Here is a 25,631-nt window from a genome sequence, read left to right as displayed (position 1 = left end):
TTTGTGATGTGACTTTCTGTAATCAGTGATTTAAATATTTACACAATCATAAACAGGGTTTCTGCAGTTTTCACCAAGTTTAATTAAAGACCATTATGAATGAAAGTTTACACATAAATGGCTAAAGGCTAAGGAATTTTTTAAATCACCCAGATGGAAAATATTTTTATTTGCCCTATCAAATAAATAAATAAAACAACTTGAATACATTTAATAATACAAAAAAAAAGAAAAATTACAATATTTTAGATGTCTTAGTAAAATATTTTAAATATTGTGTAAAAACCATCAAGCTCTACTTGTATCCATAGAACATAACACAATGTCTGCAGAAGCTGTTTTTGGAGGAGACAAGCAGACATTATCACTGTGCTTGCCCTGGTTCAGTGCGGCTTATAACCAAGGTACAGTCCATGACGCGCACACACATGAATGAACGTTATGAAAACGATAATTTGTTGTACCGTTGGTGGTTCACTTCCGATATTTAGTACAATTACATTCATACTAGAAGTGAACCGGACCCCAGACCACCTCTTCCAGGCGGACTTGGGTACGGTTCACGGGAGTGCACCCGAGTTCAGAAGACACGTTCACACTAGCTAAGCGTATTGTACTCTGATGTCAGTGCTTCACTCTCGTGTTTGTCCATTTCTGAAAGAATGTGAGAATCCACTTGTCAAAGCTAGACAATACTCAGAATAGGATATGCTCAAACTAAAAGTTTATTAACAATTTGGCAATAACAAGAAACTTCACCCTCGGAACCCGTGATGAGGGGAGAGCCTCAGTAGTGGAGCAGGTGCTGAGGCTGGCAATCACAGAGGTAGAAGTGGATTCAAAATGATGGAGTGACTGCGCAGATCACAGGTAAGACATCAAACAATGTACGAGAATTAGACAGCACTAGACTTAGACTAATAAATAGGAAACAACTATGGTGAGAAGGACATCACAGAGTGTATAGACCATAGACTGTAAAATATATGGACGTAGCATCCGTGACGTCACCCATAGGTTTCTGAAGAGCGCAAAAGAAGCTACAAGTAGGCGTGGCCAACCGTCGCCATTTTGTTCGCGTGTCATCAAGAGGCGGAGAGTGAGCGGAGCTCCAGACACCTGCTGGCACTTTGCTAAGACCTGGCAGACAGACTTTACTTTGGGAGAAACGCTTGATACTTTATTACCTGCGACTCGTTTGTGTTCCGACCACATGTGCTTGGCTGTGCACTATATCAATAAAGTGTTTAGACTTTTAAAAACACTATAGTAATACATTGAGCCACTAAGCATTGTATTTATAACGTTTTTCTACAGAAGGAAAACACGAAATACGTCCAAACACTTCAGATATAGTGTGTGTTACTAAATGCAAGACTATTGATGAAATCCAGGCATAACACATGACAACATTTCATATTTATAGCCTACAGCTAATCAATCTGTCACATTCTGGAGTGCTTTACAGCTCTAAAGAACATTTTAAATGATAAATGATCTTAAATAAAACACACATTTATAAAGATGGTGTATAAGTATATAACTTTACTCACATGGGAAACGGAGGCCACATGAATGGTTTGTGACCACAATTAAGTGCACACAGCATCCCATATCATCTGATAATTGTAAGAAATAATTCCAAAAGGCAGCTGACTATGTAAAGCCACATAAAACTAAACATAAATACGATGAACATGCCGAGTTCAGCGGCTTATCTGCCGGATTCAGCTGAGGTGAAGTGACGGTGACCAGCGAAACTGAGAGAATCAGATCAAAAGTGCAACAGGTGAGTAATGTGTGCATGCCAGCACTTATTGTAAGGGGCAAGAGCTGAACCAGAAAACAGGTGACAAAGAAGCCCAGATCAAACCTGACCCATGACACTGCTCTAATACAAACTTTGTTTTGATTTATTTTTATAAAGACCTTTTTTAAAAGACCTTTTCAATTTGTTTCACTATAAAATTAAAACACTATAAATGTTCTAATGACATTCTAGTTCATTAATTTATTCATTTTCTTTTCGGCTTAGTCCCTTGTTTAATTAAGCGGAATGAACCACCAACTTATCCAGCTCATGTTTTACGCTGCGGATGCCCTTCCAGCCGCAACCCATCTCTGGGAAACATCCACACACGCTCATTCACACACATACACTACGGACAATTTAGCCTTCCCAATCCACCTGTACCGCATATCTTTGGGGAAACCAGAGCACCCGGAGGAAACCCACGCGAACGCAGGGAGAATATGCAAACTCCACACAGAAACGCCAACTGACCCAGCCGAGGCTCGAACCAATTCATTTGGCTGTGCCGACCCCAGATTATTAAAGGGACTGAGCCTGAACATGAATGAATGAATGAATATTCCAATGATCACACATTAAACAATGCACAAAATAATCAACCACAGTGCAACAAAAATCACAATAGACTTCTATATTGCACATAATGATGAATAAGGCGAGGTATTAGGCATGTATGAGTCCTTTATAATTAGAAAGTTATTTCTCATACCATCAGTGTCAAAGAGATGACCAAGTGCTACTGTGTTTCCCCTTTTTCACTCACTGCAACTTTAAACTTTATGCATGCAATCACGTTCTACAACTGTAACAGCACTTGTCTCCACGCATGCACCTGTCATATGAGCTCCCTCACTCAATTGCTTCCACCAACACTTTGGGTTTTGTTAGTTCCGCCTAATTCCCTCATGCATTGAATAATATGAATTGTTTTATAGTGAAACAAACTGAAGAAGTATTTTACAAAAATGTTATTTATAAAAAATATTAAAAAACAACGTTTGTACATCTCCCTTTTGTACATCTCTCCTGTTTGTTCATCTCCCTCACTTTCGCTTGTACATTCACTGATACACTGATTGTTTTTAAAGCCATTAAGTGTAAAAGGACAAGGCCAGTGATGCTCCACATACTTGAGTTTGTCCAGTGTGTAGTTTGGATCCTCCAGTTGTTCAGAGAGCAGCTTGACTCCTGAATCTCCTGGATGATTGTAGCTCAGATCCAGCTCTCTCAGGTGTGAGGGGTTTGAACTCAGAGCAGAAGACAGAAAACCACAGCCTTCCTCTGTCACCATACAGCCAGACAATCTACAAACACAGAAATAGTCCACATCACACAGTTGGACAATCACACATCTCTTTGTGTTGTGAAGATGCTGACTGCTGTTTCTGCTCATGTCAACAGCAGTGATGAAAACACACATCCTGATTACCTCTCCTTATTGATCAACCCCTGAGATCAGCAAATACACCCAAAATACCCAACAAGCTCTTAAAATAATCTTTTTGACAGTACAGAGCAAAGATCATCACATGAAACTGTAAAGGCTGTACCCTGATTTGACCACACTCACAATAACAACAATTTTGTGCTTTTGTAAAATAAAAAACATGCAATGCTCTTTGTTGACTCAAACTTTGTGAACAACTTTCTGAAACATCTAAAATAGTCAGAATCTCAGCAACACTTGTCTCACAGAAAAGCTAGTTCATGCTTTTATGACTTCTAGGCTAGATTACTGTAATGCTCTGTTTGCTGGTTGCCCGGCGTCCTTTAATAATAAATTTCAGTTTAAATGCAAAATGCAGTTGCCAGAATTCTTACCAGGTCTAGAAAATTTGACAGAATGACCCCAATTTTATCTTTCTTACACTGGCTGCCTGTTAGGTTCCCTATTGATTATGAAATGTTGCTTAAAGATTTTGTCTTAATTATTTTGATATTTATTTATATGAAAAATTTATTATTAAATTTTGATATGAAAAAACTTCACATTTATTATTTAGATATTTTATTTTGATATGAAAAAACTTCACATGAATATGTGTGCTGATGATGTTTGCATTACTTTTGCACTAAGATATTTGTTATTGTTACATTCTTACTAGAACCTGCAGTGATTAATGCTTTAACTTTAATTAGCAGTAAAATTAGCCCATGCTAATATTGCATTATTAACAAAATGAACAGTGTGGACAATGCATTTGTTTGCACTAAAATTAGTCATTGGTAATGTTGCTTTTTTTTTTGCAATGTGTTATGAGCAACATGTGTATGTATTTCCTGCAAATAAATCGCAAATTGTGGCATGTTGCAAACAATTTGCATCTCGTGCTTTATTGATGACATCACCAGTGACTAGTCGACGTTGACTCAACTTTGATAACATAAAAAAGTCAACTTATCTAAATCTAAAGTCAACCAATCTAAAGTCGTTCAGCCCCTACTGTTTTAAACAATAATTATTGTAAAAAGCTCCATACAAATAAACTTGAATTGAAACTTTATGAAACCAAAGCAATGTGCATCTATCCCATCTGTGCTCATTATCTGTGATAAACTGATGCAGCTTGCATGTTGTTACGATAATCTTGTTAACATCTAAACCCCTTAATCATTCTTGATAAAAAAAAAAATAAATCATCAAATTTTTAGTTCAGTTGAGAGTTGAGAGTCTTTATTTTTTTCTACTTTTTATGCTTACTTGAAGCAGATCTGGTGTGAGGAATAAACCACATTTGATCACATCCCTGCAAATGTTTCCACATTTGTTAACCCAATATGTAACTATCTTTCTGTAGTCACTGTTTAGAGGAAAATCCTTTACCTCAGTGTCTCCAGTTTACAGTGTTGACTCTTCAGTCCAACAGAGAGAAGCTTCACTCCTGAAACCTGCAGGTCATTGTTACTCAGGTCCAGCTCTCTCAGGACACAGTTTGAGGATTGTAGAGCTGAAGACAAACTCTCACAGCACTGAACAGTGAGATAACACATGACCAATCTGAGAAAGAAGAAAAACAGATTAGATTAAGAGTGTGATTTGTAGTAATTCATCTGATTCATCTGAAAAAAACAAAAAAACAAGACAATTTTTATTTAAAAAACTGAATAATAAAAACCATCTAATATAGTTTTGATTAGATTTTTAGATCATATCATCTACTCTTCCTTGTGGAAGACCTCTGATCTTTGATTTGAACTTCTGCATTGTGAATTCAAGAATACTGAACTTGATGTCCAGAATTTCTTCTGCATCTTGAAATCTTGATACCATATTTTTACAAATGGGATATGGGTGTCATGGTCACACAAGGAAGACAAAGGTGTGGTTATAGCTTTAATGGTATTTATTTGTGCAATACAACTATGAGAGATGAAACATGTAAGTGGTGTTGAAGAGGTAGAGCGATCTCACACACATTTCAAATGGTAAGTATCAGATCTCCAGTAATACACCAACATAGCTGTAGGCACTTCCCATAAGCAGGTGTGTTTGCATCCACAGGAGAAGCAGGACACCCAGGGAACAGTACAAGAGGAAGAGGGAGAGGGCGAGCCGATGAGGAGAACCATCAGAGTGGTGAATGAATGAGGTGAGTCTTTATAGTGCATGGGTGATTGCGGGTGCAGGTGATCAGTAATCAGGTGATAGTTCACGGGTGTGGTGGATGGTGAGGGAGAGCAGTCATAGGGACAACAGGAACAAGCCGAGGTTGTGACAATAGGTGCGTTCGACTTCATGCAGCACTGCGCAGATTGATCGAAAGTGGTGCATGCTGGTTACATGCTGGTCCGGGCTGACGCCATGTGACTGTCAAATGTGGCATCAAAGTACCGCGACAGAGCTCCAAGATCAGACGATTGATTCAGCCGGTGCAGGATCTGAAGAGCAACTGGAGGAGCTGCAATGACGACCCCGATATTACACGATTGGCCGAGTTCACCGCAGGACAACAACCACATGTGTTTCGGGTTTATTATCTGCAAATTCCAATTCACAAATTTCAAAACAAAGAATGAACTTTTCATACCTTCTCTATCTTGTATATATCATGCTTATTAAAAGACTACAACTACTTTACTGCAGTATCATCTTTTGGTAAATAATCTGGTTATAAAGGCTACATTGTTTATTTTCAAAATTTTTATACAGATTATTTACTGCATTCAGCTCCATGAACGATTTAAATTATATATATTAGTAAATAACCTAAATATTAACTCAAATAAGTTTTACAGACTTGTAATAAAAAATATCATTGATCCTGCCACACTAAAGGTTTCTTTACAAATTAAGCTGAATAACTATTTTATTAAATAATTATAAAATGATTTATTCATTCATTCATTCATTTTCTTTTCAGCTTAATCTCTTTATTAATCTGGGGTCGCCACAGCGGAATGAACCGCCAACTTATCCAGCATATGTTTTACGCAGCGGATGCCCTTCCAGCTGCAACCCATGTCTGGGAAATATCCATACACACTCATACACTACGGACAATTTAGCCTACCCTATGCACCTGTACCGCATGTCTTTGGACTGTGGGGTAAACCGGAGCACCCAGAGGAAACCCATGCGAATGCAGGGAGAGCATGCAAACTCCACACAGAAACGCCAACTGAACCAGCCGAGGCTCGAACCAGCGACCTTTTTAAGCTGAAGAGACTGATACCTACAGCTAAGGAACAGTACGTTGGGAAAGTGTGCAGTCCCGAAGGGGAGGACGCTGCGGAGGCCACCTGCTACCCAAATGGGGAGATATGATGGCAGAATATATGGACTAGCCCTGAGAAGGGGGAGTACGCATATAATAAGATGGTTAGCGGAGAGGGAAGACACGGGTCCGCCTGTGAGGGGGGACTGCATCGTGGCTGAATAAGCATATGGGATTGCCTATTGGGCACCTATATCCAAAACGCGGGCTGACCAGTACTACAACGTAATAGGCCAGCGAGTGACTCCTTCGCTGAGTCAGTACTATTGGCCTCAGAGGAATCTGCAGGGCTCACCTAAGCGGGGAACTTTACTGACTGAGTGAATAAGTACACGTATCTCCGTGTTAGGGAGAATGGCGCAGCAAGCGTGTTACAACACCTTAACCGAGTGGTTTCCTCAATCACCAAGCGTTACCTAATACCCTTGAGGAAAATGGCTTCACTCGCAGATTGTAAAACCTTGCAAATGTATTAGCTGTCGCCCAGCCCGCAGCTCTACTGATGTCTTTCAGAGAGGTGCTGCGTGCACGCGCCCAAGAAGATGCGATGCTCTGAGTGGAGTGTGCACACACTCCTGGAGGACGAGGCTCGCCCTGGCTCTGGTAAGCGAGGGAGATGGCATCCACTATCCAGTGGGCCAACCTCTGTTTCGATACGGCACTTCCCTGCTGCCGACCACCATAACAGACAAAGAGCTGCTCAGATGATCTAAAGCTCTGAGTGCGGTCCAGATAAATTCGCAAAGCGAGAACTGGACAAAGTAATGAAAGGGCTGGGTCTGCCTCCTCCGGGGGCAGTGCTTGCAGGCTCACTACCTGGTCTTTAAACAGTGTGGTAGGAATCTTGGGCACATATCCCGGGTGGGGTCTCAGTACAACGTGAGAGTAAGCCGGTCCGAATTCCAGGCACGAGTCACAGACCGAAAATGCCTCCAGGTCCCCGACCCTCTTAATCGATGCCAACGCGACCAGCAGAGCTGTCTTCAGGGACAGAAATCTTGAAGATACTGAGTCGAGTGGTTCAAAGGGATCTGTACGCAGGCTCGTGAGAACGAAGGCGAGATCCCAAGAGGGCATGAGATTAATTTGCCTAGCGCCTCTGAGGAACCGAATGATGAGGTTATGCCTTGCAACGGTGCTGCCAGCCACCGCGCCATGATGAGTGGAGATGGCAGCCACGTAAACCTTGAGTGTGGAGGGCGACAGCCTGCTCTCCAGCTTCTCTTGGAGGAATGAAAGCACAACGCTGATCTGGCAATCTCTGGGGTCTTCTCTGCAAGAGACGCACTATTTAGTGAATAGATTCCACTTCAGGGCAAAGGCACGCCTCGTAGAGGGGGCTCTAGCCTGAGTAATGGTATTAACCACCGCAGTTGGTAGGCTACCCTAGTCTTCCCCGCGTCTAAGGACCACACAGAGGTTCCAAAGATCGGGGCGAGGGTGCCAGATGGTGTCCTCTCTCAAAAAGATCTGCCAGGGGAGGGCCGTCGCGAGGAGGGAGAGCTCTGACATCCAAGTCTGGTTGGGCCAGAGGACCTGCTCCTCGTCCTCCCTGACCTTGCACAGTAACTGCGCGAGCAGGCTCACTGGGGGAAACACATATTTGTGCATGCCCCGAGACCAGCTGTGGGCCAGCACATCCGTGCCGTGAGAGCCCTCGGTTAGGGAAAAAAAAACAACTGGCAATGAGCGTTCTCAGGGGAAGCAAACAGATCAATCTGGGCTTCCCCGAATCGCACCCATATCAGCTGAACAGACTCGGGGTGGAGTCTCCATTCTCCGGGACTCGTGAGAGCGTCTCGGCTGCATGGTTGAGCTCACCTGGAATGTGAATGGCGCTCAGCGTTTTCAGCTGCGTATGACTCCAGAGGAGTAGACGGCGGGCAAGCTGAGACATGCAGCGAGAGCGAATACCACCCATGCGGTTGATATATGCCACCGCCGCCGTGCTGTCCGTCCTGACCAGCACATGCTGCTGCTCCAGCACCGGAAAAAAATGGTGGAGAGTGAGGAACACTGCCAATAGCTCTAGGCGATTGATATGCCAATGCAACTGGGTTCCTTTTCACAGGCCCGCAGCTGCATGCCCGCAACACACAGCCCCCCAGCCCATGCTGGAAGCATCTGTTGAAACAAAAACATGACTGCACGCCTGTCCTAGAGGCACTCCGGCCTGTAGAACGAGAGGTCGTTCAAAGGGCTGAGGGCGCGGCGACACAGCACAGTAACAGTGACTCGGTGTGTGCCCGCATGACATGCGCGTCTGGAGACTCGATCGTGAAAGCAGTGCTGAAGTGGTCTCATGGAGTAATCTGAGCGGCGTGACAGCAGCTGCAGATGCCATGTGCCCCAGGAGCCTCTGAAATAATTTCAGTGGGACCACTATTTTGCTGTCGAACTCTCTCAGACAGTTCAGCATTAACTGGGCACGCTCTCCAGAGAGGCACGCTGTCATGGAGTCCAGCTCCAGCCCAACAAAAGGGCGAGTTTGCTCTTTTGTCGGTTGACCTGAAGCCCCAACCCCAAACATGCAATTCAGTGCTCGTGCTCATCATACAGGGACAGGAAACCACCGCATCTAGAAACGCACGGTCGGAGCGCCATTCTTAAAAGGACGTGCTGCGCGACTGTGTTGCTCTTTTAGAAAATTTGCAACTTTATATGCACAGCTCTGGAGGACCGGACCCAAAAAACGCCAGGCAAGGGAGAAGCCCAACTTGACCGCCTGCCGCTGCGTGTACACACTCTGGACCGGGAGACCGCTCTCGTTTGCTCGAAATTGCTGGATATAAGCAGGAGAAACCCTCATCGACTCTCTCAGAAGGCTGTAGAAGTCTCTGAATGCCTCATCTTGCTTTCGCTGTGCTTTTATGCTAAATTGATTGCAACAAGCATCAGGTGCGCAAGCTGACGCTGCCAATTCACTTGGCATTTCATTGGCCAGTTTACATACTCTTTCAGATGATTGGCTTACTGAACGAAATCCCCATACGTGGATTAAAAATCCACCATAGCATTGAAGTTCCCCATCCGAAAGCGAACTGAACTTTCAGACAGTTCATTTCAATAAACCAGTTCTTTTACACTACAGTGTAATGATGTAATCCGTGATGTCATGATGACACTCGTCCCAGGTTAGGACTCAACTTTTCAAAATATATAGTCAGCAATCATAATGTCTGTCACTTCAAACATCACCATGATCTAAAGAGTTTTACAACTAAATTTTGTAAACCTGATGAAGCAGTCACTGACTATTCATATCCATTGTGATTTTTCTGTTATGAAATAAATTTGTTTCTCCAGATTCCCTTTTTTATGCCCTCTGTTTACCTGCTCTGAAGTATTGGCAAAGAATCAGCTGTCCAAGTTTCCTTCAGATGGTACTGTGCTATCATTCATAGCAGGCATGTTCAGTTAACGACTGGATTAATCTCGCATGTGCAGTATTATCAGCTCATCAGTTGTCAAAACGTGTCTGAAAGAAACTGGTTCTATTATTTAGCATTATTTCTCTATGTTTAGTTAAATACTCCTGATAATATCATGGATTATTCATGAAAATGTTTAGTTTTATAAACAATTAATTGTTTCCAGTCTTTAAATAACTAACATAAAACACAACAGCATAACCTTATAACTGCATTACATCATAACTGTAATGCTTTTAAACAACATTAAAGCAGAAAAGAAAACCTGAAAAATATTTCTGTAAACTGTGTAAAAATATCTATATCTATCTTCATGTGGCATAAGTAGATGATTTGTGTACCAAGTCCATCTTGTATGATATTGTTATGGTACTTTAGGTTTACAGTGTTGGGCAAGCTACTTGAAAAACGTAGTGAGCTAAGCTATTAGCTACTATATGAAAAATGTAGCTTAACTACACTAAAAGCTACCCTCTGGGAAATGTAACAAGCTAAGCTAAAAGCTAATTGGCAAAAGTAGCTTAGCTGCATCAAAGCTATTTTTGCAATTTTCATTTTTAAATCAAAGCTATTTAAATCCAAGTCAATCAGATCTTAGTGATCAATAAAACTGTCAATGAAACATATGAGGCAGAATAGTTCAGTTCAATTATTTACTGTAAATAATATGCTGTACTAAACAGAAACACATTATAGTATATAACAGCAAAAGCAAAAACTCCAATAAAGCCAGGTGTTACCATTTATAATACTATAGTCATTTATAGCAAAGGGGAATATTTAGGAATAAGCATTATATTGTATTACATATTTACAACTATTCATTAATGAATTACACTACATAATGTAGTATCATTAGTAACTATCATGAACCAGTAGTAACTACCATCGTACACTTCAGCCTTTACTAATGTAAACTATATATAAATATATAGAACTCCTCTCTCTCAGTCATCTTTTAATCTAGCATGGTTCTTGTGTCAGCCCAATGATTCTTTGGCGACGTCACCGACCAGAGCGAGAGGTGGCAGTAACGCACCAAAAAGTGTGTTGTTGACCACCATAAAACAGGTAGAAAAAGAAATCGTCATTCTTGCCACTATATGGATTTACTTTCATCGGCTAGACACTGGCCTCACAGCTCCGTGAATGTCAGTGCCGTCACTTAATTATCCATGATCGGTAAATGTAGCTTGTTTGGACGCTACTGCACTACTTGCTTAAAATAATAGCTTCACTACAGAAAAGCTTTTTGATTTATAAAGTAGTGACGCTACTGAGAAATGTAGTTATGCTAGTAGCGTCACTACTTGTAGTGCCCAACACTGTAGGTTTATTAATCTGCTTATTGTTAATCTGCTAAAATGTAAAAAAGTACACACATGCACAGTATCATCTGCTTATACATTCTCAAGAATGTATATATATCGTGTTATGACACGAAATCAATGCTGCAAAGCCTTACACACAAAGGTTGCTGACCTGATATTGTATTACTTTGCTCTTCAACAGAAACATATAGAAGTTAAAGAATATGGACAAACTGCGATTAAAATGCTGAAGCTATTCAGTGTGTCCCGGTTAAGGTCAGAATTTGCCCAATACAAACACAGCAATAGTCCACATCACACAGTTGGACAATCACACATCTCTTTGTGTTATGAAGATGCTTACTGCTGTTTCTGCTCATGTGAATGCCAGTTATGAAAACACACATCCTGATTAACTCTCCTAATTGATCAACCCCTGAGATCAGCAAATACACTCAACATACTCAACAAGGACTCAAAATAATCTTTTTTTTTTACTGTATAGAGCAAATATGTTGTTCAAAAGACATCACATCAGTCTGCTGTGAATAAGACACATTTAAACTCAGAAGAGAATCTTGTGTATAAAGTAAAAAATTTACATGTGACATTGCATTTTAAACGTCAAACTTCAGCAGAATTTGAACAGAATGGCTGAAAAGCGTTCATCTAAATGTCAGCTATAATACACACATTTTAGATTATTGGTGCATGTTAAAATCAATGGAATTAAGCAATCATCCTCTTTGAACTATTTCGAGCTTTTGATTGTGGAATATATTGTGCACAAACCCACAATAATACATTAACTTAATGTGATTTAAAAGTTTTACTTTAGTCAGACTTTACATCATTAAAAATTGTGATTTTTAGATGATTGACACGTAGATGCATGTTTACAACTGCTTGTATGATTGTAAGACATTTACTCAAATGTCACAGAGGATTGAAATGTCTAATCAAGAGTAGGGCTGGGTGATATGTCCAAAAATATTTATTAATAATCACCTTTAAAAATATGTTGTTATCTGATAATATCATCACTCCTGACATCATTAGACAAATTCTTAAATATATCTTTCCAATACACAAATTCAAATATAAACTATAAATATGATCATATAAAAATCTAAAATATAAATAAAATATTTAGATAATTTAAATAATTTTTAAAATAGACTTATTTCCTTAACTGTATAAGAAAAAGTGCAACTTCAATTTGAAAAAGCAGCATGTTGAAATTTATCTACTAATGCTTTTAAATATATTTGGGAATTTCAATCTAAATCAAAACACTTTTTGTTGTTGCTGTTGAGTGGAAAGCCCTTTACCTCAGTGTCTCCAGTTTACAGTGTCGACTCTTCAGTCCATCAGAGAGAAGCTTCAGTCCTAAATCCTGCAGGTCATTGTTACTCAGGTCCAGCTCTCTCAGGACACAGTTTGAGGATTGTAGAGCTGAAGACAAACTCTCACAAGACATAGCAGTGAGATTACAGCTCTGTAGCCTGTGTAGAGGAATAAAAGCACATTGTGAACATTGTATTATTTTTGTGTGGGTGTGCAAGTAATTATTGAAGTCCCTATGATGAGTGATTTCTCCTCATAGGGAAAAAGAAAAGACTTATTTGACTTCTCTGAATTTCTTTAATGATCATAGCAATACACATCGTGGGAGCACCGGAAACAATGAACACAGGGCTCTGCCTTTTACTTTCTAAGTCCAAATAAAGGCATGATAATCGGTGATTTTGATAGAGGCAACTCTCTGCTCAAAGCATGTAAGCTCATCAAACCTTTTTACATTGCATATTCTGCAGACTGTCGGTGCACAACAGTTCGGCTTGACTTTCATCTTTGTATCAGACCATTAAAGTCCACATGAACCAGAAGCTGCGACCGTTTTTTTTCCGTATTGTGACGCTGTTCCTAATGAAATGGAATAATAAATGAGGAAAAATGGGCGTGACCAGTGGGTGTGGCTATTTTCTACTGTGAGCTGAATGGATGTCGGGAAGTCAGCATTTTATTCAGAAAGATGCGGAAAAATGGTTTAAGTAAAATGATTTCCGAGTTTCTCAACCTAACAGATTCCTCCTCTTTACCATTTATATCTGTTGGAAAAACTGACAGTTGAAGGGGCGTGGTTAAGTATGTTAGCCCTGCCCAATACCAGAAACATACATTATCTCACAATTTAAGTAACTATTTATAGTTTAGTAAATATTTATAACTCAAACTATTTACTGAGGATTTACACCATGTTTATTTGGACTTATTTTTCTTATTTTTTATTTGTTCATTGTTGAAGGTGTTGTTTATGGTAACTGAAAATATATTATTTGAAAAAAGTCAGACTTGCATTAGTGTTTCGTTATTTTGTAACGATCTTTATGTTTAGTTCATTCTCAGAACTTTTGAGCATATACATTGTCAGTAAATAAAATGCACTAGTTTTTCCCACTAAAAACGCCTTTAGAATAACATTGAAATAAATTGCTATAACTCTCTTAGGGAATGGTGGATGTAGACAAAATTCATGTATAAAACATGTATTCGTGTATAAAACAACCTAGCAATACTTTCTAAAGAAACAAAACAAATTTCAAGAGATTTTGTTTGTGTTAGCTGTGGAAAATGCTACATTGTTTAGTCGTTTTTCTTTAAATTCTATAAAAATTATCCTTTTCATAAAAATGTAAAATTGGAATTTTTAAGGATAAAGATTGAAATTTTAGCTTCTTCTGTTTAAAATGATATATGACACCTTATGCTGACTGCTAAAATAAGTTAGAGAAAACCAAAAATGCAAGCATTTTGGGCATCTACATTTACAGTAAATAGAATGTACCAGTTTTTCTCTGTAAAAAAAACGTCTAGAATAATATTGAAATGAAATGCTATTATTTGCTCAGGGAATGGTGGTTGTAGACAAAATTCAGTTCGGAAGTATAAAACATCATAGCATTTAATTCTAAAAAGAAACAAACAAACTTCATGAGGTTTTGTTTGTAATAACTACAAAATGCCACTTTTTAAAATAGTTTTTCTTAAAATTCTGGAAATTTTTTTGTCCGTTCAAATGTTTTTGGACCAAAAAAACATTTTAGACTGGACCTTTAAATGATACAGATTGAAGCTTCAGGTTCTCCTGTCTAAAATAATATATGACACTTGAGGCTGAATGTTAAAATAAAAATAAAACTGCTTTTAAAAAAAAAATAATATAGGCCCATTAGGTGCCTATATATAAAACAGGAAGTGCATTTTCAGATTTCAATTAAAAATTACAAGGGCAAACTTTTTTGTACTTTAAGTTCATTTATAGTCAGATTTTCCAATGCCACCATGTTGACAACCTCAGCTAAACTCTCCACTCAAGTTTTGTCTTTTCTTAAAGGGTCCATTACGATATCATATTTTAAACTATAGTTGATGTGTAATGTAGCTGTGTGAACATAAACAACATCTCTGAATGTAAAATGTCAAAGTTTAACGCAAAGGGAGACCTTGGGTTTTACTGAGTTAGCTTAGCAAAGCCTACAATGAACAAATTTTGGGGACTAAAAAAAATACATCTGGGCCAGTGAGATCACAAAGGTATTTTTACTGCACACACACACTGCTCAGCGAAGGGGCATGGCCAGAGGCGCTGTAATGTTAGAGCAGAGAGAGCTAAAATGCCATCCAAACGCTGCTATTTACACAGAGCTTCTTCTGTTTCTGTATTTGAGCTTCCAAAGGACACGACACAAAGACAGAAGTGCTTACAGTTCAATATTAATTATGTTCCAGAGAATTATAAAATACATAGCAAGCATGATTCGACAAAACACAGCTTCCAAAATCTATCCCATTCAATGCTGGATAAGGTTAAAATCTCCTCAAAGAAGGAGCAGCTCCAAAAAGCAGAAGCGGACTGTCAGCCACAACATGTAAGTGTTTTTATTTGTTAAAATTGATCAATGACATGCACACTGCCTAGCGTTAACAGTATGCTGTAGCAAGGATTTAAACAACAGGAATTTTTGTTTGGCACCACTAACAATTTAGCTACAAATTCATACAAACTGCTGTAAACACTCACACACTCTTCACCAACTCGTGCAGCGTCTCTCTATAGGCAGCTCTACATCATTCCATGCGTGCTACATCTCAGATAATGAACTCGCAAAAGATATGCGAATGATTCATATTACTTACACCCAGGGCTTAATTTGTGCCAGAACACTCCGGATGCGGCACCTCTGAAATCTGATCTGGCACCTCATTTTACCGATCCCTCTTCTCAGCTGCCCTCCTCCCCCATCCGCTGTTCACTTTCGTTTTCTTCACACGAATCCTCAGCTCTCTTTACGTTCATCCGCGACACTCCTGCTCCGCTCCCTTTTCTCTCCTCTGGCCACCAATTACACCTCCCCCCCCCCCCCCCCGCTCCACTTTTGTGCACAACACCTCTCCATCATCAGGTAACTTGCCGGATCCGTTACCCCAATCTGTTCCGGGACTTCACAATTCACAAATTAAGCACTTCTCACGCATGCATATTCCAAATATATGTGAAAGACGTCGTGCAAGGCATTGAGTTAAAAAAATACAGGATAGCTCGCCTAACTCGTGTGGCAGCAAAAAAAACAATCAAAGCTCACACGGGTCACATTCCACATGTTGTGCTTTATTCTCCTGTCAACAGCATCACTGTAAATTACAGAACAATAACTTAATCCAAGCATCAAATCAAAAGAAAAATAAACATTGGTCCTGCGCACATGTGCTTTTCGTGTTACACGCGTAATTAGTTTAATGTAGTTTCGTGTCTACAGACAATTCACACATACACGCACACACACACACACACACATCTCTCTTAAAGGAGCCTCACTCCATTTTCACTCGTTACAGACTCTTGTTAGATTTTATTGTAGAGAGCAGGCATGAGGTTGACTAAATGTTTACATAGCACAAAAGTGCATGATTGTATGGGCGTGACGTGGTGACGTGAAGCCGATCCGCAAATCAAAGAACATTATGTTAGATAACCAATCAGAGCCTATTGAGGGTGGGCCTTTCGGAGGAACTAGGGCTATGTCCAAAACCGCATATTTCCATACTATACAGTACGCTAAAATCTGTATGTGAGCCGAGTAGTATGTAGAAGCACCACGACAGAACTCATGAATGGGAGTAAAACAGGTCGCACACCAGAAGCGTCGCTCGCAGCGCCATACATTTTAGAATTCTAAACATAGGTTTCTATCAGGGTACACACACCTGCGCTGCAAGTAGGCGGCTGTCCGCGGCACCCAGCCACGACTCAGGACACTTCTTCATTTCTCTGCCGCGCCACAGAGCGCCATCTGATTAGTTTCATGTTAAATATCATGCGAATGTCCGCGTCTGGTGTGTGATACTTTTAACTGTCATGTGTCCGCCATGTAGCGGTGCCGAGCCGCGCTTCCGGTGTGCGACCTACTTTAAGCGACGCAATTGACGGAGGTAGGTCACATGACCATTACAAAATGGCGGATGTAGTACGTCTGAATTTCATTCATGCTTCTTACATTCATACTGTACAGAATGTATTTTTCTAACAGCTGAGTAGTACATTTAAATTCAAATGCAGTACCTACTGAGTAGTAGGCAGTTTCGGATGCAGCCTGCGAAATAAACAAATAAAACCAAATTTTTCTAGTTTCTACCTCCAGTTGTTCCTATAATTCACATATCAAGAGTTCACATTGACGCTATTAGCAGGTTTGGCATGCTGTCTAGGGAGAGAACCCTGAGCTCAGAGATAATTGAGCCCAGGGCTCCCGCCTGGTCACTTGAGCATGTAAGAGGAGTACGAGATCAGGTAGTTCTCGAGAACTCCCCAAAATGCATAATGACACGAGACAGCAGCCGCATATTCAAAGAAACTCCCCAAAAGGCTAGAAATGCTATATCCGGCTCCCGGAAATAGTGTTTTTTTGAGGAAGGGAAAGTAAAGAAGGCTTCTGCGGGAGCAAAGGGTGACACAGACTCCTGCAGGAGCCCGAGCAGGGTTGGCGGGGGCAATGAATACTCCTGCGGGAGTGGAGACTCGAGGAGACCCCTGCGGGAGTCAGTGCCATGGGGGGGCAGGGATCCTGCTGGAGTCAGAAAAAAGGTAGGGGGGAGGTGTTAGCTCCAGCTGGATGGGGGGGGTGATGGGGGGCATAGAATCCAAAGGTGTCAATTGCTCAAGGAACACTCCTAACTGAGATAGAGCTGGTAAGTGGCAGCACTATATAAAATTATATGTGTATGTGTTAATTAAACTTAGTACTTGGCTGACGACGTGTGTGAAGTGAGAGTAGGACGGAGAGCGGTGATATAGCAAGGTAGAGGGGTGGGTACATAGCTGGTGGATCTTGGGATAGCTAATTCTAATGAGCTAGGTTAAAGTATGTAGGAGTTTTGGAAGAAGAGAGAATTAAAGAGGGCTTAGAGTGGTAAGGATAGCTGGAAAAGAAGGGCTAAAGTTTGCACTGGATTGGGGAGCTGCAAGCTAGAGGAGAGGAGGTGGAAGTCCAAGAGTTGTGTTATTGTCCGGAAGATTAGGCCTAAATTCATGTTTAAAATTAATCATAGCTTAAGTGTGTTCTTTGATGGCCCGGGGTGGCGGAGTGTTTGTGGGGCTGTAGTGGGTTGAGGATCGGGGGGTGTGGCAGGAGCGTGTGGTTGTTCTGTCCTGAAGGGCGGAGTCAGTGAAGAGATGGATTCGTAAAGTCTTCTATAGTTTGGATTTATTGCAGTGGCTTGGAATTGTGATTCCGGCATCTAGAAGAGTCTGGAGGAGTTCAATGACTGTCATTTTTATGGATATGAGAGACGTATGATGATGCTGGAGAAGGTAGGTGGCGGTTTGAAGTAACGGGAGATGGTGATTGCATGAGGTGTTGTGTTCTGGCTGGAGTGGTAGCGGATAGGCCTTTAGCCTCTTGCTAGAGCCGACTTCCAGGCTGAGCTGGGTGTTGTCCATAGCTGTCCATAGCTGCGCTGTTGCTGTTGTTGTCGCCGCTGTTGTTGTTGATGGTAATGGTGGTGTGGTATTGTATTGTAGTTGAAGTTGGTTTGTCCTTTAGTAGCTTTTGGAAGAGCTGGAGCAGACCTGTCATTAGGTTTTTCAGAAAACGAAGATAAGGGAGTAATTTTTGCTAGGCTACTTATAGTGAGTTTGGATTAATCTGATTGGCTAACTAATGATTGTAGATGAGAGACCAGCTGCGGTCAATCATATCACGTGCTCCTCTCAAAATTAGTTTGTGAAACTTCACTCCATAAAGTTTATTTTTTGTCACTTAAAATGTTACTCTTTTCTTTGCTGTTGTTTGCTGAAGTGATCTCATTAACATACTGAAATGTATAATTTATGCAATGTATTTATGGGCCATTCTTCAACTACGGGCACTTTTAGCCTTGTGAAGTTGAGTAAAAAGAACTTGTTCAAAAGTAATGTAACATAGCCTCATATCTTTAAACAATTTGTCTAGTTTTAAGATCTGTAAGAGGACAAACTTAGATATGAAGAGAAATTGTTCATATTTAACATTTTTAAATCATGAACTGAACAAATGTCAAATCCACCACATCTCAATATACAGCTATTATTTCAAAATGAAATAAATTATGGCAGTTAAACATCTTTCCACAATATATACAATAATTATACATTTGTCAATTAAATAAATTAGTCTCTTATGACCAAATGCTGGATTGTATACCTGTCACAATTTAAAATGTAATATTAAATTTCTTATTAGCTTATTAGAAAATAAACTGAATTTGTATATTGAATATACACTTTTAATGTGTGATAATGTGTGGTCTTTTTAAATATTTTTTTAAAAGTCTGGAGATGGAAATGACAGGGTGTTGTGGAAATGACAATGAATCAATGTTAATGTAGAGAAACATTAGATATTTTTTTAGAATAAATACTAAACTCATAAATTTACACAAATTAAACTCAATTTACAAAATTACTAAGCATAACCACACATTTTTTTGCATGCGTAAAGCTGAAATTTATCTAAAAAACTGATTTAAAACTGATCTAAAAAACAAATATTATATACATAATTTTTTAAATAAAAGAATTACACATCTACAGGGGCTGTACAATGAAACTGAAAGGCCTGGTTTTAAAGCACAATTATTCATTAGTGCGGTGGCGCAGTGGGTAGCACTGTTGCCTCACAGCAAGAAGGTCGCTGGGTCGAGCTCTGGCTGGGTCAGTCGTCATTTCTGTGTGGAGTTTGCATGTTCTCCGTGTGTTTGTGTGGGTTTCCTCCAGGTGCTCCGGTTAAGGGTGTTTTCCAGTGATGGGTTTTTTCCCTGATAAATAAAGGGACTAATATGAAAAAAAAAATTCACGAATGAATAATTCATTAGTATGGTGTCGGACCTCCTTTTGCGGACAATATACCATCAGTTCATCTCAGGAATGACAGATACAAGTCCTTCACAGTGGCCAGTGGGATTTTGAGCCATTCTTTTTGCCGAATAGTGTTCAGGGTTACTATGTGATGCTGCTGGAGGAAAACATTTCCTGACTCATTCCCCTAAAATACTCCATATTGCTCAATAATATTTGGATTCTGGTGACTGTGCAGGCCATGGGATTATTATTATGGAAATGCTATGTGGAAAAACTTCCACTATGGGAATTTTGTTCAGAAAGACAATTACCTGAAAGAGTATGTAAACGGGCCAATGACATGCCAAAGAGTTGGCAGCTTCAGCTTGCGCAGCTGATGCTCGTTGCAATTAATTTGGCAATATAAGCACAGCGCATGCAAAGCTGAGGATAATTTTTTTTAGCTGAAGAGACTTTAACCTCAACAGCTAAGGGGCAATCATTGTGGTGAAGGAAGATAGCATTTCCGCCCTCCCCCTCGGGGAATGAGGGTTACTTTTGTAACCGGAGTGTTCCCCTTTGGGAGGGGATCTTCAATGCTATGTGGAAAAATTTCCACTATGGGGAAATGTATGGAACACGCCACAATGATTGAACCTTACCTCGCCTCCGATGAGAGGTTATGCCAAGCAGAAAGCGTGAGCGCACCTGCATCACCAGAGGTGCTGTCTTTCAATGTGTTCCCTGGCCCTTACTTATCCTACTTAAACAGAATATTTACGGATTTAGATATATTTTTCGGGAGTCGCAATGCATCTAGTTAATTTCTAGGATTTAAATACGACAGTACATTAGTAAAGCGTGCAGTTCCGATAAAGAGGACACTGCGGAGGCCACCTGCTACCCATGTAGGAAGATTTGGTAGCAAAAGAGCTTATGGACTAGCCCTGAGAAGGGGGAGTACACATATGAATATAAGATGGTTAGCGGTGAGATACCCAGAACGAGGGCTGACCAGTGGGCAGACCTACAATGAGGGCCAGCGCCTGACTCCTCTGCTGAGTCAGATGAAGGGGCCTCGGAGGAATCTCTGCAGGGTTCGCCAAGCGGGGAACTTTACTGACAGTAAAATTAGCGCACTTATCTCTGTGTTAAGGAGAATGGCACAGCAAGTGTTTTACAACACCTTCACAGAGTTGTTTCCTCAATCATCAAGGGTTACCTAATACCCTTGAGGAAACCAAGTAACTTCCACTCGCAGATCATAAAATCTTGCAAATGTGTTAGGTGTCGCCCAGCCCGCAGCTCTACAGATGTATGTTAGAGAGGCGCCGCGTGCGCACGCCCAAGAGGATGCGATACTCCGAGTGGAGTGCGCTCAAACTCCTGGGGAACTCGGCTCGCTCTGGCTTTGGTAAGCAAAGGAGATGGCCTCCACTATCCAGTGGACCAACCTCTGTTTAGATATGGCACTTCCATTCTGCCGACCACCATAACAGATGAAGAGCTGCTCAGATGATCTAAAGCTCTGAGTGTGGTCCAGTAATAAAAAGGCTGGGTCTGCCTCACTACCTGGTCCTTAAAAGGTGTAGTAGGAACCTTAGGCACGTATCCTGGCCGGGGTCTCAGGACAACGTGAGAGTAGGCCGGCCCGAATTCCAGGCATGAGTCACAGACCAAAAATGCCTCCAGGTCCCCAACCCTCTTAATCGTTGCCAATGCGACCAGCAGAGCTGTCTTCAGGGACAGAAGATACTGAGATACTGAGTCGAGTGGTTCGAATGGATCTCAACGCATGCTCGTGAGTACGAGGGCGAGATCCCAAGAGGGCTTGAGAGGTGGGCGGGGTGGATTCATTTGCTCTTCTCTGCAAGAGACACACCACTCAGTCAATAAGACTTCACTTCAGGGCAAAGGCTTGCCTCGTTGAGGGGGCTCTAGCCTGATTGATGGTATTAACCACCGCCATTGGTAGGTCTTCTTTGCATCTAAGGACCACACGTGGAGGTTAAAAAGATCGGGGCGAGACAGCAAAATGGTGCCCTGTCCCTGAGAGAGTAGGTTCTCTCTTAAAGGGATCTGCCAGGGGAGGGCCGTCGTGAGGAGGGAGAGTTCCGCTATCCAGGTCTAGAGGTGCAACTAGCAAGACCTGCTCCTCATCCTCACTGACCTTGCACAGTAACTGCGCGAGCAGGCTCACTGGGGGAAACGCATATTTGCACATGTTGGCCAGTGCATCCGTGCTGAGAGAGCCCTCGAAAAAACAATGAGCAAGGAAAAATGAGCGTTCTCGGGGGAAGCAAACAGATCAATCTGGGCTTCTCCAAATCGTGCCCATATCAGCTAAACAGACTTAGGGTGGAGTCTCCATTCTCCAGGACGTAAGGGTGCCGTGAGAGCGCGTCGACTGCACGGTTGAGCTTGCCTGGAATATGAATGGTGCACAGCAATTTCATCCCCGTATGACTCCAGACAGCAAGTGAGCTGAGACATGCGGCGAGAGCGGATACCCCTATATGGTTGAAATGCACCACCGTCTCCGTGCTGTCCATCCTAACCAGCACGTGTTGTCGCTCCAGCACCAGTATAAGACAGCGGAGAGCGAGAAACACTGCCAATAGCTCTAGGCGATTGATATGCCAATGCAACTGGGTTCCTTTCCACAGACCTGCAGCTGCATGCCCGCAACACACGGCCCCCCAGCCTGTGCTGGAAGCATCTGTCGAAACGACAATATATCTGGACACCTGTCCTAGAGGGGCTGAGGGCGCGGCGACACAGCGCAGTGACAGTCACCCAGTGTGTGCCCGCGTGTCATCCGCGTCTGGGGACTCGATAGTGAAGCCAATGCTGAAGTAGTCTCATATGGAGTAATCTAAGCAGCGTGACAGAGATCCTCTGCACGGGGGTGGAGCTGGAGGTGAGAGATTCACGGTCTTTCAACCATGCCAATAGATGACTCAGCTCATCGTATGCAACTGCACTGCCGTGAATTCCTGGGTGAATCCACCGATAGTGTCAGCGAACAGGCCAGCCTGGGATATGATGGAGTCAATAAAGAGAACTTTGTTGACTCCGCGCATATTTTTGTGCCAGGTTTAGGACTTGAGGTCCGTGAAGCTCACTCTGCCCCACCCGACAATGAAAATTGTGGATGATCTGGAGGCCCTGGGGAGCTCGCAGAGCCTTAAAGGAGAAGCCCGACGCTTACTCCTGATATTGCATCCGGGATCTTTATCCTCTTGGCAGCCATGGGAGATCGAAGACATGGATTAGGTAAGTGCCCTGGCCATCCATGCAAACTCCTCTGACTTGATACTGCTTTGTCTCAGTTCTCCAAACAGGTTGGCGAGATAGATGGGGAGGGCCATGCCAGGACCGTCGATCCTGTCAGCAAGTGGGTACAGAACCGAAGGACACGAGAAGGGCACGCAGGAAAGAGGGAATCCTGCCATGCATTCTTGCCAACTATGCGGCGAGGTGAGTATGCTGGAGTATCTCAACTAGAGATAGTCGGGACAGACAATCACCAATCGTTATGTTCAAATAGTATGAGAGATGGGCTCTCTAAAATCCAGAAAGATGGTGTCCCATGGTACGTCACCTGGCTCAATAACAGAGTGTGAGATGCCATCCCAAACATAGTTAAATGCCTCGTCATGTAATTAGTGATGCGCATGAATGGATGAACGAGATTCCCACTGTCCCTACCTGCTATCTAGCAATACCACAGCCATTGAAATGGGCTTGGCAGAATCCCCCCCCCCCCCCCCGAAGGGGAAAAATACATGTTTCACATTATCCGCAGCCCAAGATTTTGGCTGCTACATCATTGAAAAAGGCATTTGACATTGGCACGAGTGAGCAGTTGGCCATGTATATTGACCCTGTGGAGCTCCAGACCAACAATTTTGGTGTAAACAGGAGAGTTGAGGTCCACATTAAATTCTGAAGTAAGTTGAGCAGCTGTGGTTTTATGTTTTTTGGAGACAATCAGTGTAAGGACCCAGATATCACTTTCAGACAGCTTCCTCTTGTGTCTTCCTCTTCTCTCCAGTTGGATGTGGTTCTTCTTCGTGATTTGCTGACATTACTCTGGATACTTTGGCTCTTGATACATTACGAAAACTTGCTGTCTTAGTCACAGATGTGCCAGTGAGACGCACATCAGACGCATTTTTGTTTATTGTTTTAAGTGAGTGTCTCAAAACAGCTCATTTTAGACATGCCCCCAAAATTCCAAAGATGAATGAATGATGTTTTGAGCAGAAATTTCAGACACTTAAGAGCAATATTATATCTTGTAAATACAGGTGCCATATAAACCAACAGCTTTTCTTATATTTGATTTCACTTCACACATGAAATAAGAAATACACACATTTATGAATACAATTAAAATACATGGCTACATTTTTTTCTCACCCCATCATACTTTGAGGCATTTCACAATGTAAAAGTAAAAGGTGGCAGCATTTATTTTATGGAAAAAACATTTTTTACCTTAGTGTCTCCAGATTACAGTTTGGACTCTCCAGTTCATCAGAAAGAAGCTTCATTCCTGAATCCTGCAGGTCATTGATACTCAGGTCCAGCTCTTTCAGGACACAGTTTGAGGATTGTAGAGCTGAAGACAAACTCTCACAGGAAGCAGCAGTGAGTTTACATGTGACAAATCTGAGAAAAAAAAGAACACAAATCAAATTTGTGTAATTTTTAGCATTCATCTGATGTAAAAATAATTATAATGAATCAATCAACAATCAAGTGTTTGAACTCAGACCTCAGTGTCTCTAGTTTACAGTTTGGACTCGTCAGTCCATCAGAGAGAAGCTTCACTCCTGAATCCTGCAGGTCATTGTTACTCAGGTCCAGCTCTCTCAGGACACAGTTTGAGGATTGTAGAGCTGAAGACAAACTCTCACAAGAATCTGCAGTGAGTTTACACATGACAAATCTGAGAAATAAGAAAAGAAATCAAATTTACAATGTAATTTTAGTCATTCACTTGATGTAAATGGTAATTATAAGCAATCAATCAATCAATCAATCAATCAATCAATCAATCAATCAATCAATAAATCAGGTGTTTGAATTCAGACCTCAGTATCTCCAGTTTACAGTTTGGTTGCTTCAGTCCATCGGAGAGAAGCTTCACTCCTGGATCCTGCAGGTCATTGTTATTCAATTCCAGCTCTCTCAGGACACAGTTTGAGGATTGTAGAGCTGAAGACAAACTCTCACAAGAATCTGCAGTGAGTTTACACATGACAAATCTGAGAAATAAAAAAAATAAATAAAATTTACAACGTAATTTTTAGTCATTCACTTTATGTAAATAATAATTATAATCAATAAATCAATCAGGTGTTTGAACTCAGACCTCAGTGTCTCCAGTTTACAGTTTACAGTTTTCAGTCCATCAGAGAGAAGCTTCACTCCTGAATCCTGCAGGTCATTGTTACTCAGGTCCAGCTCTCTCAGGACACAGTTTGAGGATTGTAGAGCTGAAGACAAACTCTCACAGCACTGAACAGTGAGATTACACCACTGTAGCCTGTGTGGAAAAACAGAAATAATGATTTTGCAGTCATCTAGCAGGGGTAATCCAGAGCAGAGACAAAAACATTTGAATGGTGTGTTTTAGTTTGAGCAAAGGTAAAAATCACTATATGGACTCTTTAAATAATGAATTTAAGGGAGAATCAAAGGCTGTAAAATAAACATAAAAGTATCCTTTAGCTAACAATTCAGTTTTGTGTGATAATTAATCATTAGTTATCTTTAATAAAAGCTCAATATTTTTATCTCCTTTTTCCAAGCTCATGTTAAGAGATTAGAGCTATCACCACACCATCTATATTTATACATTTAAATGTAACAGAAAGGAGAGATTATATTATTGTATTGTGTAAAAAGAGAATCAAAGTATTGAATGGAATGTCTGAAAATGGAGTAAACCTAAGGAAAACTGATATTGTATAC

The 25,631-nt window shown here is 41.2% G+C and overlaps 2 protein-coding genes across 2 annotated transcripts in view; both read right to left on the bottom strand.

The window, feature by feature from the left end:
- LOC130222020 (gastrula zinc finger protein XlCGF57.1-like) overlaps nt 1–25,631 on the bottom strand; it is a 752,525-nt gene that overhangs the window by 65,927 nt on the left and 660,967 nt on the right. The gene's annotated exons all lie outside the window — the stretch shown is intronic.
- LOC130222019 (NACHT, LRR and PYD domains-containing protein 12-like) overlaps nt 1–25,631 on the bottom strand; it is a 40,361-nt gene that overhangs the window by 2,801 nt on the left and 11,929 nt on the right. The window contains exons 4-10 of the mRNA XM_056454622.1: nt 25,030–25,203; nt 24,749–24,922; nt 24,430–24,603; nt 24,150–24,323; nt 12,601–12,774; nt 4,638–4,811; nt 2,944–3,117 (exon numbers count right to left, since the gene is read on the bottom strand). Of these exons, the coding sequence (XP_056310597.1) occupies nt 2,944–3,117; nt 4,638–4,811; nt 12,601–12,774; nt 24,150–24,323; nt 24,430–24,603; nt 24,749–24,922; nt 25,030–25,203 (1,218 nt within the window). The remainder of the gene's footprint in view (nt 1–2,943; nt 3,118–4,637; nt 4,812–12,600; nt 12,775–24,149; nt 24,324–24,429; nt 24,604–24,748; nt 24,923–25,029; nt 25,204–25,631) is intronic.

The sequence above is a fragment of the Danio aesculapii genome, chromosome 4, assembly GCF_903798145.1.
Source record: "Danio aesculapii chromosome 4, fDanAes4.1, whole genome shotgun sequence".
Taxonomy (NCBI): Eukaryota; Metazoa; Chordata; class Actinopteri; order Cypriniformes; family Danionidae; genus Danio; species Danio aesculapii.
The sequence above is the reverse complement of the archived record's forward strand: the minus strand, read 5'-3'. Positions and strand labels throughout refer to the sequence as shown.